This window comes from Choristoneura fumiferana, chromosome 18, assembly GCF_025370935.1.
Source record: "Choristoneura fumiferana chromosome 18, NRCan_CFum_1, whole genome shotgun sequence".
In the NCBI taxonomy this organism is placed as follows: Eukaryota; Metazoa; Arthropoda; class Insecta; order Lepidoptera; family Tortricidae; genus Choristoneura; species Choristoneura fumiferana.
In genome coordinates, this window is record NC_133489.1 from 9,340,979 (window position 1) to 9,357,206 (window position 16,228).

General features: G+C 37.6%; 1 protein-coding gene across 8 annotated transcripts in view; it reads right to left on the reverse strand.

The window, feature by feature from the left end:
- Positions 1-13,670, reverse strand: part of LpR1 (Lipophorin receptor 1) — a 239,890-nt gene extending 226,220 nt beyond the window's left edge. For 3 of the 8 annotated variants that reach the window (XM_074101450.1, XM_074101447.1, XM_074101446.1), the window contains exon 1: positions 13,195-13,667. In XM_074101450.1, the coding sequence (XP_073957551.1) occupies positions 13,195-13,282 (88 nt within the window). In that variant the 5' untranslated portion in view covers positions 13,283-13,667. Of the gene's footprint in view, positions 1-13,194 lie in introns of all 8 variants that reach the window. The other 5 variants (XM_074101452.1, XM_074101449.1, XM_074101453.1 and 2 more) reach the window with 3 other exon arrangements.
- Between the last annotated feature and the right edge of the window lie 2,558 nt (positions 13,671-16,228).

Consider the following 16,228-nt stretch of genomic DNA (forward strand, 5'->3'; position numbering starts at 1 on the left):
AGGCTACTCTTTATTCCGATAATCCCACGGGATAGGGATAAAATCTCGAAACAACAACCACTTGGCTTAGAGTCATGAAATTTGACATGATCGTTTTTAATGTAATGTCAATGAAAACCACAACTTAATTTTCGGGAATTCCCAAGGGAATTTAAAAAAATCCCTAAATTTTAATTCAGCTGCTGAATCTTATGATTTAATTGTGCCAAACCGCGGGTAAACACTATTTGTTATATGTACGACATAAATATTATTTATGACTATAAAATTAATTAAAAGTGGTTTCATAATAATCTAGCCAACAAAAAGTTAGAAAACCCCCGACTTTGTCACTTCAAAGTTCAATATCTAAAAAACGGCTAAACCGATTTTGATAAAACATGTCTAAGAACCATCGCTAGAAAACCTGCTTTCAAATAAAAAACCCGCATTCAAATCGGTTCACCCGATTAAGAGCTACGGTGCCACAGACAGATACACAGACAGACAGAAACACATAGCGGTCAAACTTATAACACCCCTCTTTTTGCGTCGGGGGTTAAAAAGAAAAAAAAACCTACACAGTCCACAGACAGACAGACACAAACACACACACAGACAGACACACATAGCGGTCAAACTTATAACACCCCTCTTTACAATAGCTGTAAATTCAGAGGTTACCAGATCAGTGATGCTTAATCCTTAATTTAATTATGAAATTATTTATGAACACATGCCTAATGAGCTGGATAGGTACTTTTATATGCCAATCTATTAAAGTAATAATCTTCTGCCGTTTACGCATCGAAAAACGGGCGACTCACTCAAAATTAAATCAACTGAAGTTAACCGCAGCATCCTTTGCTGAAAAATTAAAGCAATATCAAAGTTATGCTTGTATTTTACTTAACAAAAGTTCCCTGTTACATTTTAGGAACTTCATTTGTTAACCAAGAATGTTGGCGTTTGGAATGTTTTAATTAAAAAAGTCTGCAAAGTGTACGGGTGTACACAACGCGCGGGTTCCAAACCCTGAACTAACATTTTAAATGAGTTCATCAAGTTATTTTTGGAGGCCACACGATTCAAATACGGTTGTGTGGGCAAGCCGAAGAGCCTTATTGAAATTGCAGCTTTTGAATTTTTCATCATGCCTGTCCTTATGACGGAAAATTCAAAAGCTGCACTTAGAAACCTGGTGCGCTAAGATTACAGATACTATTGCGTAGATACTTCTCTAAGTAAAGTAAAACGCGCTTATTTCTTTTGGTACTGTCCTTATTTCCTGGTATATATTATGATATACTTTGTTAATTTTAATTTAACGCCCAGATTATTCAGAAAAAAAACTGAATAGTTTAACTGGATTGGGTGGGAGCAAGTAGGTATAAGTAAAAAAATAACACTCCCATCAATTCAGTTTATCAAACACACACAATACAGGTACTTAAACTTAATCTGATTTTTCTCTTCTCGCTTTATATGGCATAAAAGTTTTATTTGTTATAAAACTTTCACAGCAATATCAATTATGAGTTACAGATAATAAACCAACTTCAATATAAAAATCGCGAATCATTTTATACATGACAAAATTCTAAAAGTTTTGTGCAAATCAATTTTGGGAAACAAATAACATCAACTTGTAAGTTCTAAATATTGGGTATTCATCTACAACGAGCTTAAAATCAGTTTATTGGAGTAAGTCAAGATATTAAATTACTTGGTGATCAAAGATGGAGTTTTGTGTGTAGCGGTAGAAGGGTGCCTGTAAAGACTGCTGAAAGACTTTTTAAAGACAGGCTAAATATATCATCATGTCAGCCGAAAGACGTCCACTGCTGGACATAGGCCTCCCAAGGCTCTCCACTCAGACCGGTCTTGTGCTTTCCGCATCCACCGCGATCCCGCGATCTTAACCAAGTCGTCGCTCCATCTTGTTGGAGGCCTACCGACAGCTCGTCTCCCGGTCCGCGGTCCGCGGGCTAAATATATACTGAGCGGCAAAAAATTTGGCTCTTAAATGTGGCAATAATAGGTAATTTTGTATGGAGAGTGGGCTAAATTTTGTGCCGCTGAGTATATGTATATTAAGTTAAGTTTACAGTGAAGTTACAACTAATTTCCAAATTGTTCCACTCACTAAGTTCCCCTATTTTGCCCTTTGATAACTTACATAACGTAATTGCAGTATTGAGCCCTCTCGTTGGGAATCTCTCGCTGAAGGGCGATCTGAGTGGAGGAAACACGTGCAGGAGAAAGTGTATGAGTTCGAGGGCAAGAGAAAACGAGAACTAGACTCCAGACGTGACGAACTAAAGGCAAGACCGCCTTCGAACATACACTACAATTATTTCAATGGTACTCTAACCCGTGCTGTTTGCAAAAGAACGTTCTCTGCAAAGATCGGCTATGTCAGCCATGCACCTAAGAGCTAAACATCGCAGCCCATAAATGCTATACGCAGACTCAAGTCACTGTAGCCGAAAATGGCTAGGTATTATTATTATTATCAACGTAATTGCTTAACAATATACGTTAATCTAAAATTAAAAGTTCTGTATTGTTATAACGTTTTAAACTTTCGTGATTTCGTGATCGGACGTTCTTAGTGTTGTGTGTCGGTGTGATAGGGTGACTAATAAAAGTGACCAAGTGCGGGTAGTTCGTGATACGAGTGCCGGTACTATTAGTGATCAAGTGCGGGTAGTTCGAAGAACTACCGCTGCTAGGCAGACTTGACACCCCACACTTCAGTCTACTCGTGACCACGGCAACTGTAACGTTTGCGAAACGTCGAGGTAAATATTACTTGTGTAAAAATAGCGTGACAAGTCCCGTATATGGTATTCTGTATTGTTTTACTCTTCAGCGGTGACACCATATTAAACTAGATTTTTAAAGCCTTCGTAGTTTTTTAACACGAGCTTTACGGTGAATGAAAAACATCGTGAGGAAATCTGCACAAACCTGCGAAGCAATTCAATGCCGTGTGTGAAGTTCCCAATCCACACTGGGCCCTGAGAGGGCATTCTGAAGGCATTCTGAGAGGAGGCCTGTGCCCAGCGCAGTGGGACGTATATAGGCTGGGATGATGATGATGATGAGTTTTTAGCTACCTTTTTTTTCATCACGCGCGTCTGCTCCAGAATTCACGTCTTTACGTCTTTAGATAGGTTTATGTATAGGTAATATAAAAGAAGATGCAAAAAAGCTAATCAAATGATTCACTACAACGGTTCGCGGTACGCCGTTTTGTTGGACGTCGAAGACTTCCGCTCTGAATTGATCAAATACAGCCGGTACAGTACGATCCTTTTTTAACTCTATTTATAATGCACGTGTTGTATTTCACGTAAGCGAGTATTACAAAAACAAAAACGTGTGATTCCAAATTACATTGTTTATGAGCTGGCTTACCCTCGCCTACTTGTCTCCGGGTCATCATGTCATTCACCTCTAACACATTTTATAGTCGGCACCGAAGCCAGGAATAATAATGAGTGGCGAAATATTTTTGTTACATCCATTCCATCAAAATAATGTACGCAAAAGAAAACAATTTCATTACTTAACCTGTGAGTAATAACCTAAATGTTTTTTTCGCTAGCTTTTCAGGACAGTATTTTTCCTTTTTCATTGAAAGTGTTGGTACAGTGTGTTCATCTGTAGGCTATAATGACGCGTTGCACTGCTGGGCATAGGCGAATAAGTGTTCAAAAAACTAAAAAATAATCGTCAAAAGAAGCTAACGATGGATATTGTGGTTGATTCAAACCCGAAACTGGATAAATGATCTTCAGCCACTGAACTGAGATTCTGCGTTTGAATACAAATGAAGCGTTTATCCCTGAAAGCCAATTTGTATGCAAATTACGGGTTCGTTTAACTATTCTCGTTAGTTGCTCATTTTCAGAACCCCCGGATTATCAGTTCGTTTAATAAGGAATCTTTTCAATTTATTGATTTCCGCTGCTTGCCCGTAGCATTTACTTACTTCATTGGTAAGCAATCGGTTTCTGTGTTGTAGAAAATGGTCCAGAATAACAATTATTAGGCCATATTCCCTGAATGTGTGGTATGAGATGATTTACAACAAGCGACCTACAGTTAAAAAACGTAGTAATGTCAAAAGTTGATTGTCAATAAGTAGGTTTTGTTGATCGTCAGTAAGCAGGTTTTCTTTTCATCTGCAAAACATTTCAATTGAAAACAAATTTGCCCGCTTTCTAATCATAAAAAGCTCACTTCTCAATCTCAATAACAACCCCCATATAAATAAATTAATTTTGTTTACCACGAAAAGTCTACAGCAGGTACGTTGAATTTGCTTTCGAACACAAAATACAGTAACTTGACACCGTACAATTAAAATCTTCAATGCAATGTCGCGTCAACTTTTCTCATCTCTGGCTTTTTCCCGCGTCGCTAATGCGCAAACTTTGCGTCAGATTTACAGGCGCGCCGCACAGTGCGGGGACGTGCTTCAAATTTCATACCTATTTAAGTCTCGAAACCCACAACATAAAGTTCATGTTTATGAAAAATTTACAACATGTTTACTTGGCGGCTCTAAAGCGTTTCAACCGTCGTTTCCCGTGTGTTACGAAAGTAGACTAAATTTGTCCGTCAAATAAAAATCCCAATCGCCACCACCACGTGCGATATGTTTTGTGGTCCCAGAACTGTAATTGGTTTCGGTTCAGTCATTTCATCCCTAACTTTTCGTAACACACGGGAACGGTGGTGGTAAAGTGTTTTAACCACCGTTCCCGTGTGTTACAAAAATCTAAAGATAACAGAGCCACACCCGCCTACGTTTCTTTATTAGCAATTCTGAACTGACGCGCAATCGTCCGCAGCCCTCAATGTGAAATGAATGATGATTGTGGCCTGTTTATTTGCCAATTTTCACGAATACAGGAAAAACAATAACGTCATTAAAAATTAGCAGGTATAACCTTCGCTACCTTTCATTATGGAGCGTTACAAAATGTCCACCTCAATGAACCTGATTGAAAATTGGAATCAACGCGCCAATTATTAGCCTTTTTAAGAGGAACCGGAGAGCCTTTTTGGGAAATTTGTGACATTTTAAAATAGGTACCTACCTACAGTGAACCAATTTGATTCCTAGGCCACCACAGAACCTTGTCATTGTGACATATTACGTCATTCAATAAGCATTGCAAACCAAAATTATTTACTATAGCAAGGTTCTATAGTGGCCTAGATATGTAATTGTGACTGTACATATAAAATAATAATAAATGTTACAGGATCATTTACGCCAATTGAGCTAGTCTTGAACCAAGCTAAGCTACTATGGTAGACAACGAAAAATATAAGTAGACAGTCTAGTCATAGAAGTACATATAAATGTATGAATAATGTATAGTAACATCCATGAATCGGGTATACATATTAGTAAGTATTAGAATGCTTTCCCTAAAAGAGATTCGAGTCCAGAACCTCTTAATACGAATGTAGAGGTTCGGCACGAGATGACTAAGAAGTGAGGGTCACTGACCACTTGGCTATCCGGTCGTCTGTAGTTTACTTTTCAATAGATTTAAGAAAGTACCATAGGTAGGTACTATTAAGTTTTCTTTCTTTGGTTCAAAGTGCAAACCCTAAATTAATATCCAGAAAGGATTATTTAACCCATATTCAGTTGTACATGGAATAAACTTCTGCTATTTATAAATATTTAACCCTTGAATAAGTACTGGTATATGTTATTCATATACAACTCTCTACACGGAGCGAAAAAATATTGTTCGAATTAAAAACTTGATTTTTAAAAGGCGTAAAAAAATTTTTTTTATTCATTTATACAGTTGTTTTCTAGAAATTTCAAAACAATGTAAATGTATCAACATTGTTTAATTTCATAATATAATATCTACAAAACAGTTTTATTCGTTTCTGAAATTATAATTAATATTTTTTACTTCAAGTTACAGAGCTTTAAATCCTATAATGTAAGATTACAAAGAAGTTTTATTTCAGTGGGAAATTAAAATTGATTATAATAATTTAAAAGTCATTTATTATTTCCATAATTCGTGAACTTGTTATTACAACCGTTATTCTTATTATAATGAGTTTTTATTATTCCGTAAAATAGTGAAATCTATTAGTGTCCACAACTACCTTGATAAAAATTAATAAAGTTTACTAATAACAAGATGCGTGCCTAACTTCGTGGATGTGACCGTGTGGCCAGTATGCCCGGCCCTCTCCGCTTTCGCGCCCATTTTGTTGGCATGCGCGAAGCGTGAGCGTGACAGACGTAATTAGTCGATCGATCTATGGTTGGAACTATCACTGAACTAAAAGAATTTCCTTGCTCACCCGCGACCTTACGATAGCTAAGCTTATGCAAAATATGCAGTTTCTCCACCTACACACTGTAGTAAGAACACACACAAATCACACAAACCCATACATCACCACCACCACACCACACTGACGCGTTTCGAAGTCAACCAGAGCTCATCTTCAGAGTAATACAACCGTACACCATGCTACCAGTTGTTAACAACTTTCCAGTGTTTTGTTTAGGGGCCTTAGCACGGTACCGTTTATCGCCGACATAAAGCATTCGTCCCTTTCGGACTTGCAAACTAGCTAGAAAGGGACGAATGCTTTATGCCGGCGATAAACGGTACCGTGCTAGGGCCCTTGATGAGGACGCACCTTTATAGTTGATATTAAACAAAATATTGGAAATTATATCACAGCCCACTGAATTTCAGAAATAGATTTGTAATTCCTAGTAACAATATTATTAATACCTATAAAAAAGTTTTTTTTAGTAGGTAAACAATATTGTCATTACAAGACATTGTAGTAAACCCTAAAAACACGGACTAGGAATACAAAAAAATAACTTGTTTTTAGTCAACATTATTGTTATTCCAACAAGACATAGTTTTTTACGGTTAGTAAAATAAAAACCATAAGTAAAACTCGTTTGTAACCGTCAGTGTTATTTACTTTTCCTGGGAATAACTAAGCTTTTAGTGATTATTACTATTTTTTACTTATAGCTATTGAAATTTTTCTGCGTGTATCTTAATTAATTTACAACGTTCTATCTGTTAATATGAAAAATGCCGTCGTATCTATTGACGTTCACAATAACCTATAGACAGTCAATGTTACTTCAATAACAATACGAACAAACCAATCATCCGTTATCGCTGCATATTACGAACATCTGCATGCGAATATGAAACATATCATACAATCAAAAGCTTCAAAGTCAGATATCGAATGGTGAATTGCTGCTCAATGTTCCCTATCCAACCCTCGTTGATAGAACGGATATCTATCTATATCATCAGTAGGGCAGTGACAGTAAGGCTTAATGACAACGGTCCAATACAGGATCGAGGTCAGCGTTAAGTGTCGCGTTGGACTTGGCAGCGGACCTTAATTGAGCGGTTATCATACTATACGATTTGGAACGTACAATGATTTCCGCGTCTGTAATGGTTTTGATTCCGATTTGAATCGAAATGGGCCTGAAACACATGATCCATTAGTAATCAAGTAATTAATTGCATTGATAAATGCTTAATAAGTAAGAATGCTGTGAAATAAATGTCCGTGACACATTTTTATGTACATTTTGCCACAAAATAAACCTAATAGTCTCAGAAGGCGCTGATGGTACAATCTGGGCGTCTTCTTTATTGATTGGCCGGATACGGCTCAAAAACCGGATTAATGAAACAATGATGCCCAGCAATGGGAAACTTGTCCTGGCTAAAATAATAAATAAATCCTCAATGCCTCGATTCTAATAAAATCAGAACATCGCGCTTTGAAAAAAGAAATTCATCTTTCCACACAGCTAAAGTAGGCTCATTGAGGTAAACTAGTGGAAGTAAATTGAGTTAACTCCAAACAAGGAACTCAATATCAAAAACTTCAGCCATAACATAGTAATTTCAATTGCTAGTTCACTTCGACTAGTCTCCCAAGTCCCAACTAAGCAAGTTCGTCGCAAGTAAAGTGGCTCCGCTGCACGCACGTGAAACTACCATCCAACTTGCCTGTAATTAATTAAGGACTTGAAACGCAACCGTATTATTATAACGTTTACTGTTACAATTGGTTTCAAGTTCTTCCGCTTTGTGTAATTTATGAACCGGCAAGTTTTGGAAACGATGTAAGCTCTTTAATGAATGAGACCGTAACGGAATTTCATTGATGTTATATTGGAAGTGGTGTTTATTTTGTATTTAATTTTCTCGCCTTCGTTATTAGTAAGTCCCAGAAATAAGCAATTTTGGAACCCTCATCGCGCGTCACCACAGTAATGGATGGCGGTGGGCTGACTGCGATGATATTGGACGCCAAGGAGAAAAGGAAAATATTGGACAAAATGTACGTACCGCGTATTCAACAAACGTTTTTATGGAAAAATAGATTAAAGTCTATTTCAGATCTTACAAAGCTAATAGACTGAAACATGCGGAGCATGAAAAGGGAAACTCGTTGCGATGGACGTTATGAGTTGACAACCTGTTAATAGGTGTCTACGTTATCATTCAAACGAATCACAATATCAAATAAAAACCGGCCAAGAGCGTGTCGGACACGCCCAAAATAGGGTTCCGTAGCCATTATGACAAAATTAAGTGATATTTTTCTAAGGATTTCGTATTTTATACGGAATCTTGCAAGTTTAGGTATATTTTATACCTTAGGCTGCTCTTAAACTACTAATAATTCTCAAGCAAACTTAGCCGTTATAGTTTTCCTTGAAAGTTTGATAAACTTACTACCATCCTGATTTTTTTTTTAATTTTTCACCCACCGGTTTAGATTTTAGAGGGGGAGACGCCCTATTTTAGTGAAAATTTGCACTATTTCGCAAAGAAATCTCTGAATCGAAAAACCGTTTTAGCAAACCCGTAATGGTACCCTACACTATTGGTTTGGATGAGAAAAAAAATCACCCCCCTTTACGTCTATGGGAGGTACCCCAAAAAAATTGTTTTTGAATTTTTTTATTATACTATTTTTTCGGCATAGTTTATATATATATTCGTGCAAAATTACAGCTTTCTAGCATTGATAGTCCCTGAGCAAAGCCGCGGACGGACGGACAGACAGACAGACAGACAGACAGACAGACAGACAGACAGACAGACAGACAGACAGACATGGCGAAACTATAAGGGTTCCGTTTTTGGCATTTTGGCTCCGGAACCCTAAAAAGCATCGATTCCTATATCGGTATTACGTGATAATCTTGTGGTGCAAGAATGATGGTGCAATCCTAAATAAGTACATATGCGTAATGGAAGTTTGTTGTATTTTTTTGTTTTCAGATATTTAGGCTTAGTCAGTCCCACCCATTTTCGTCCTTTATTACAATTGAGAACAAAAAGTCAGACGCCCTTATCTAATCTACAGAGTTGACCCTCCGGCTAGAACTCCGCAGCTGGTGCCTCCAACAACGATGTCATTTTTCATTCGTGAAATTTTGTAAAAAGTTCGCGTCTTTCACCGTGTTAACACAGTTCCTTTGATAAATACGTACTTACAAATTAAATATAAAAAGATCTTTGTGATTTTAGCAAAAAGGTATACTCTCAAACAAACGTTATCTATCAGACTTAAGGTACTACGCGAAGTAATAGGTCGACAAAAATGCTCCATTTGCAAAAATGCCAAAGTAAACAAAATAAGTGACAGTTTCTGTGCTGCCTTCAAAGCGTCGCGCGACGCCAACGCCAATAAAATGCAATCAATCAACAGTCAATTCCCAAATTCGTATCAAGAATTGGGTGCCTCTGGGTGCCTCTAAGATAAAATAGAACCGAATTTAGCGAATATGACAAGTGCGATTCGTTATTCGATTTTTCACATAATGACGCCTTCTTCGGACAAAAAGCCCGTTTTATTGGAATCACAATGGGATTGTGCTCTTTCATCAGCGGAACTTTTATGGTCGCCGCGTCAGCTGCGGGCCGCCATAATTGAGACAGTTAAAACTAGATAAGTATACCCGATCGCCCACCCATGGTACTGCACTTCTTTCTTTGTTTATAACGCCAACGTAGATAAATACTGCCACGTCATATGTTTTATGATAGTAATATCTTTGAAGATCGGATAACAAATATTGTTTCTTGAAAATAAAAATAATTTCAAAGGTCAGATTATACGTTTTCTTCTACTATCGCGGTGCTGAAAAAGACGGCAACGATTGACTAAAGAAGTTTTCTTCTTTATTTTTAAAATTCACAATACTTAAGTTTTAATTAATGTAGATAATGTTAACAGCCTTTGTTTTCGGGCTCCTCATTGAGTGGGGATTCTAGGGATGTGAACTTTAGGTACTTCATTCATTATCTTGAATAGGTTGTTAAGATAAATTGCTCGGAGCAAAAGTAAACAAAGTTACCAGAATAGTCCCGTCTCAAAAATTGGCTTTGCGCCACATCTGTTGAACTTTGTACTGATTCAGGAAAATATCATAACACTCAGTCCTCTTTAGTTGTTTCTATTTTAGATACTTGGCACATCCGAACGGTTCGACCGTACCTATCATGAAGCCATTGCGATAAAACATGGAATCCCAAAATTCCAGTGTTTTCCAAATACCTATTATTATTACCCATAAATTACTTGCATTTTATGAACAAAATATAAAATTGAAGAACCCGTGTCAGTAGGATAATAGACTAAAAGTCTAATAGTAAACTTAGCAGGGCTACGACGAAACTCGAAACTCGAAGTTCGTGTCGTGCGGTCCCTCTGACACTTATACGATTTAATACTAGAGCGAGAGGGACGGTACGATACGAACTTCGAGTTCCGAGTTTCGTAGTATAGCCCTGTAGGTCACGTTTGGATCGGATATTGTCAAAATCTGTTATGTTGAAGAACGATTCACTTACGTTATCGTCATTCAGTCAATTCAAGTTCATTTATCGTCAACGGTTTCCTCTACTAATAATAAAGTTTGTATGTATAGGTACATAAGTGTGAGTGCTAGGTTCGTTCGTCGCAGAAACATGACGTAACTGAGAATTACACGAGCAACTATACGAACTTAGCACGAAGTGATACCACATTATTGTTGACTAACCACATGAGGTCTTCAGACAACATTGCACTGCACGCTTTACTCCACCCGATACCTTCGCCTTTTGTGGCTGGCTAAATGAACGTCTACTTTTCTTGAATAAAAGTTGCCCACAACAACTTATTTCTGTTAATTAGAGATTTTTGTGATATAAGTTTTCAAAAGAGGGCTGCTGGAAACGGGGGCGCCAAAGTTCGTAGAAAATGTAATTCCCCGAACTACCACTTTACTCTATCATTGATATTGTTTCCGAAAAGTGTTTATAAAACAACACTAAACTTCTCAGAACATCTATTTTTATTAATACAGACGCTCTGTTGCTCTTCAAAAAATATTCGTTCAGAGCAATAACTTTTTTATCTCTAGCTTAAAAATTTATTCTTTATCCTTCGAAAATTCCGAAATCAGCGTCGAGAAGCTCTTTTTCCCTGTACTTATAGTGGAATTGGTTTTTCAAATTCGAATGTCACGATGGATTGTGGTGCTCACCTTGCCTCGTGTTGTGGGTGAATGTTTTGCTCAGCAGCAAAGTTTAGCTTGTCGTGCCTTAAAACCCTTGCTACGCTTAAGATTACGGTTATTTAAAAATATTACTTCGTTTTATCGGGTTGGCGCAGTAAAAGCACTCGCGCAAAACAGTAACTATCTAGGCTTGCATAACAAATTACCATTCTGCAAGGCAAAATATCTAGATACGTCCCATCCCACCCCATTCGAAAAATGTCAAACATTAGCACAAAATGAAAAATGTATAAGGTACCTAATCAATTCTCATGTCTTCCAAATCATTATTTTCTTGATGACTGAAATGGACGACGTAGATAGGTACTTACTCTAAGTAATTAATTATCATGAATGTGATTTTATACAGGAAACTTTAATACCAATTCTTATTTACTAATGGGCCAATAATAACACAACTGTAAATGGCTAACATGAAACCTCATCAAAAATTCCAATTGAAATAACAATCAAATTGATGAATTAATTGAGGAAGGACATAGACATAGGTAGGTAACCAATATTAATTTCCCACTTCAGACCTTGAAGGGTATTTTATACCTACTTACATGTATTCAGCAATACACCGATATAAAATAGATTCACGTCACACCGACACGCCTCCGTACAATCCCACTTGTTTACAACGTCAAAATAACAAATCGCACCTTTAAAATTAAACTGAAATAGGTAATTCGATTTTTTTCTTTTCATTTTAAAATTCAACCAGATTGAGTTTTATTTAAAGTTGATTCTGGAAATGTGAATATATAAAATTGTTTCAGTTTAATTTTAAAGGTGCGAAATATTGCAACTAGTAGAATAAAAATAAAAAAATAAATAAATAGTAGTAGTAGTAAAATAAATGCTGTAAGATATAGGTTTAGCTTCGAAAATTTGGCATCTGCTCATGAACTTTTATAACAGTTATTAGACAGAAGACCAATACCTTCAATTTTGTTTAAGTATACATTATTACAAACATTCATCTAAATTTCATCCTCGTTTGGTTATTTTTTTGTCAGATATTGATATAGCTTCGCAATTTCGGCCTGTGCTTTTGAATTTATACAGTTATAAGATAGTGCTTCAAGAGCTTCAATTATCTTTAATACAATGTTACATCCACAAACTATAAACACCAATGTTTTTACACGCTCTCTTGGTTAGGTGTCTTTTTTTATCAGATTCCAAGGAACTAGTTTATCAATGTCGCATAATGTACAGTGAATGCTCCATCTCCCGCCAAGGCAATAAACAGCATACATAATCAAACAAAGTATATGTACAAACATGAAGTCAGGTTACCACGTGCACATTCACGCAGGTAACTTATAGTAGGTACCTACCTGTTGGCGTTGATTTAACTATGGTTAAGTATAGAAGTTAACGTAAGAAGTGACGACCCGTATTCGTATCTAGACGCACGCATCGCGCGATACACACTATTGTCTGTCATACGATCATGTCATGTTGACATGTATGTCATTGTGTTCACAAGCAGTGGTGTGATACTAATGTAACGAAATGTTCATGTTACAGGTAACTTGTATTACTAATTTATTTTTATTTGTATAAAAATAGATATTAACACTTACTGTTAGCATGAAAAAATCCAATGTCATCAGCAGCTTTTACTCCAAATGTGTTTACGTTTACAACACAAAATAATATTAACCACCACATATTGGCACAATATTTGGGGGGGCTGCCCGATGACAGCCCACCAAAACGAAAAACGTCCTCAGGAAACTTTCGATTGTACGAAAATCACTAAAATTATCACTTTAGGAAAATATTCAAGAGCTGTTCAGAGTTGTATCGCTCGAATAACACTGATAATAGTATCACAGATTGCTATCACTGTTATTAGTGCGCGAGAGAGCAATATTTTGATGAGTGATTAGGTTTTTGAGGTTATTTTTACGTGCCCCTGGTGCAAGCGCGACAGAGAATGTCGCGGCCGGCGGCAGCAGCGAGCAGAGCAGGTGCGAAGCGGCGCTGTCCGCCGCGTCGCTAGATGGCGCTAGGAGCGCTCGCGTGACGTTCGTTTAGTTTCGGCGACCGAACCGTGGCGCTGCGCTGTTGATTCTAGCCTAGCTAGAGATTTTTCCAACGCATCAGTCGTACGACACAGAGTAAGGGAACGTTTACATGTTCATTAAATGAAACGTCAGATTTTCTTGACGTTATTATTGAGATATCGAGATCAGATGCGTTACTACTTGCTTATATCTAGTCCACAGTTTGTCATTTTTTAATGATCTGTTCCGCTTCCTGTCGACGCAAACGTGATTATGTCACTGTTTTAAACCAGTCGGCATTCCGATATGCCTACTAGAAGTTACGTGATAAGTATTTAGTATATGAATTACTATATGTACCTATTACTTATTTATTAACAGCAGTACTAAGCAGAATAAGTAGGTAAATAAGTAACCCAATTCTTGACCACGTTTGGCTAGGTTAGTTTTGTTTTAATGCAAATCATCGCTGACCTAATCAAAACAATAACAACCTTGCAATAGGCAAGTTTTATAATAATGCTTATAAGCCAAAATTTATTTTAATTCTTTTCTACTACTTTTAGAGCCGTGACGTGTGTGCACCCGCCAAGTTCCCCGTCCCATATAACCTCGCCTTTACTGGAATCTGACTGCGCGCGCATCTTTCAGTCGCGTTCGCAAGACGCCGCGGGGGCGTGGCCCGTCGTTACGCACGTCCTCTACCATACCATGCAACGGGTGAGATAAGACGCTCGATCGACGATAGTCGACAATGTCGACCATGATTCAGCGCTTTTGTGATCCGATGCTTGTGAAGCGAGATCTAGGGCTCCAGCTCGTCAATAATGACTGGCACTAGTACGCTGGCGTTTAACGCAAGTATAAAGCTCCATCCCTATCACACATGGTCAGAAAGGGAAGTACCTACATACTTAAGGTTTTATAGTTTTATGACCACAACTAAACCTAACGTGCTAGGCCTACTGACTGTACCTACCACTGAAATGTATGTACCTACAGTGATAAAACTATATGGTAACAATAAAAGTTGGACTTTCTCTGGTACCCCTTATAGGAAGTTATAAAAAGAGAAAAAAGAGTACCTACTTGTAAGAAAAGAGCTCTTCCTTGGAAGTAATCTTGGAAGAGATCAAACTTTCTCACAAACTTATGATTCAAAACGGAACGAGTATGCCTTGCACAGAAATTACTTTTTCTCAAACATGACATGAAATATTGACGTGTTACTAATAATAGGCTGAGAAGTATCGCGATGCAGCCGCTGCGGCTCGCCTGCCTGCGCGCGGTCACTCTAGTGGCCTGCAAAGAGATTTCATACAACTTTGCAGGCCGCTGGCCGGCAATGCGACCGTCTTTTGTTTCAACGCGCGGTCGGCGACACGGCTACCGCCAGCACCACCGCCCGCAGCCGCCGCGCCAGCAGCCAGCTCGACACGCGCGCACACAACAGGGCGACCAGACTAGCGTCCCGCCAACTTGATTTCTTGTTTTTTTTATTTTATTTCATGTAATGTTTGAGAAAAGCATTATACAAGCCTCGGCCGGAACGTGGTGTTGCCGGCCTCGCATCCCTATCCTATATAGTCTATATCTGCTTGGCCGGCAATCCCCTACTTCCCGGCCTCTACAGTAATAATGTACTATTATGGAATTCTATTATAGTTGGCCCTGGCCCGTGAGCAAAAAAATAAGTTTCCTTTTTATTACTTTTGATGGACGTTTTAGTTAGGATGCTCGAAACTCCAAAAAGAACTTGTGTGGAATGTCGTTCCAAAAAGTAATTTATGTTTACAGCCGGGAGTTTTGATTGCGATTACTTAATGCCTTGTCGGGTTCTTATTTTGACAACGCAGTAACTTTGTTTTTTTTTTTTTAAATTCCAGCCAGTCGCCTTGTGAGTTTTGTGAACCTTTTATGTTGTGTAAAAAGAAGAAGATATCATGACCACCCAAAAACGTACTCGAACACCAGGATTTGTTAAGATTTTCTGCCACAGGCATTGATACCAAGACGCCGACTGCCTTAGGTACTTCTTTAAACTGCTATTCCAATTCTTTAAGAGAGGTAGGTAGGTAGGTACCTAAGCATTTTGATCGACAAAAAAAACAATTAAGCCCTAAAAATCGAACAAGTAGGTATCTAAAGTTAAGTACCAGCTATTTTAGTATTAAAAACCCAAGAAATGAAAAATAAGCTGTTGCCATAATCATATATACCTAGGAGAGAATTATTTCTTTAATTCACTTCATTATTACAGAAGCTGTAAAAAGTGAGAAAATTGACGGACACGTCGTCCCATTAAAACGTAGCCACGACCTGACGCATAAAGCGGACCATTATTTATGACCCCCGGAATTTTACGCCTTAAACCTGAATAATGTTGTTTTTTTTTACTGCCATCGAAATTGAAATAAGGACATTAAACAATATAGCAATATTCTTTAGACAGGATAACCGTAAAAGAAAAGGTCTACAATTTTGTTTACGGTCATACTTACAAAGATTAGTAGATTTGCCCATGGAAGTTTTTGTTCTAATGTACAAACTACAAAATCCATGTTTTCATCAAACAATAACTAGTCTTAGACTGTCTTGAGGCACAGTA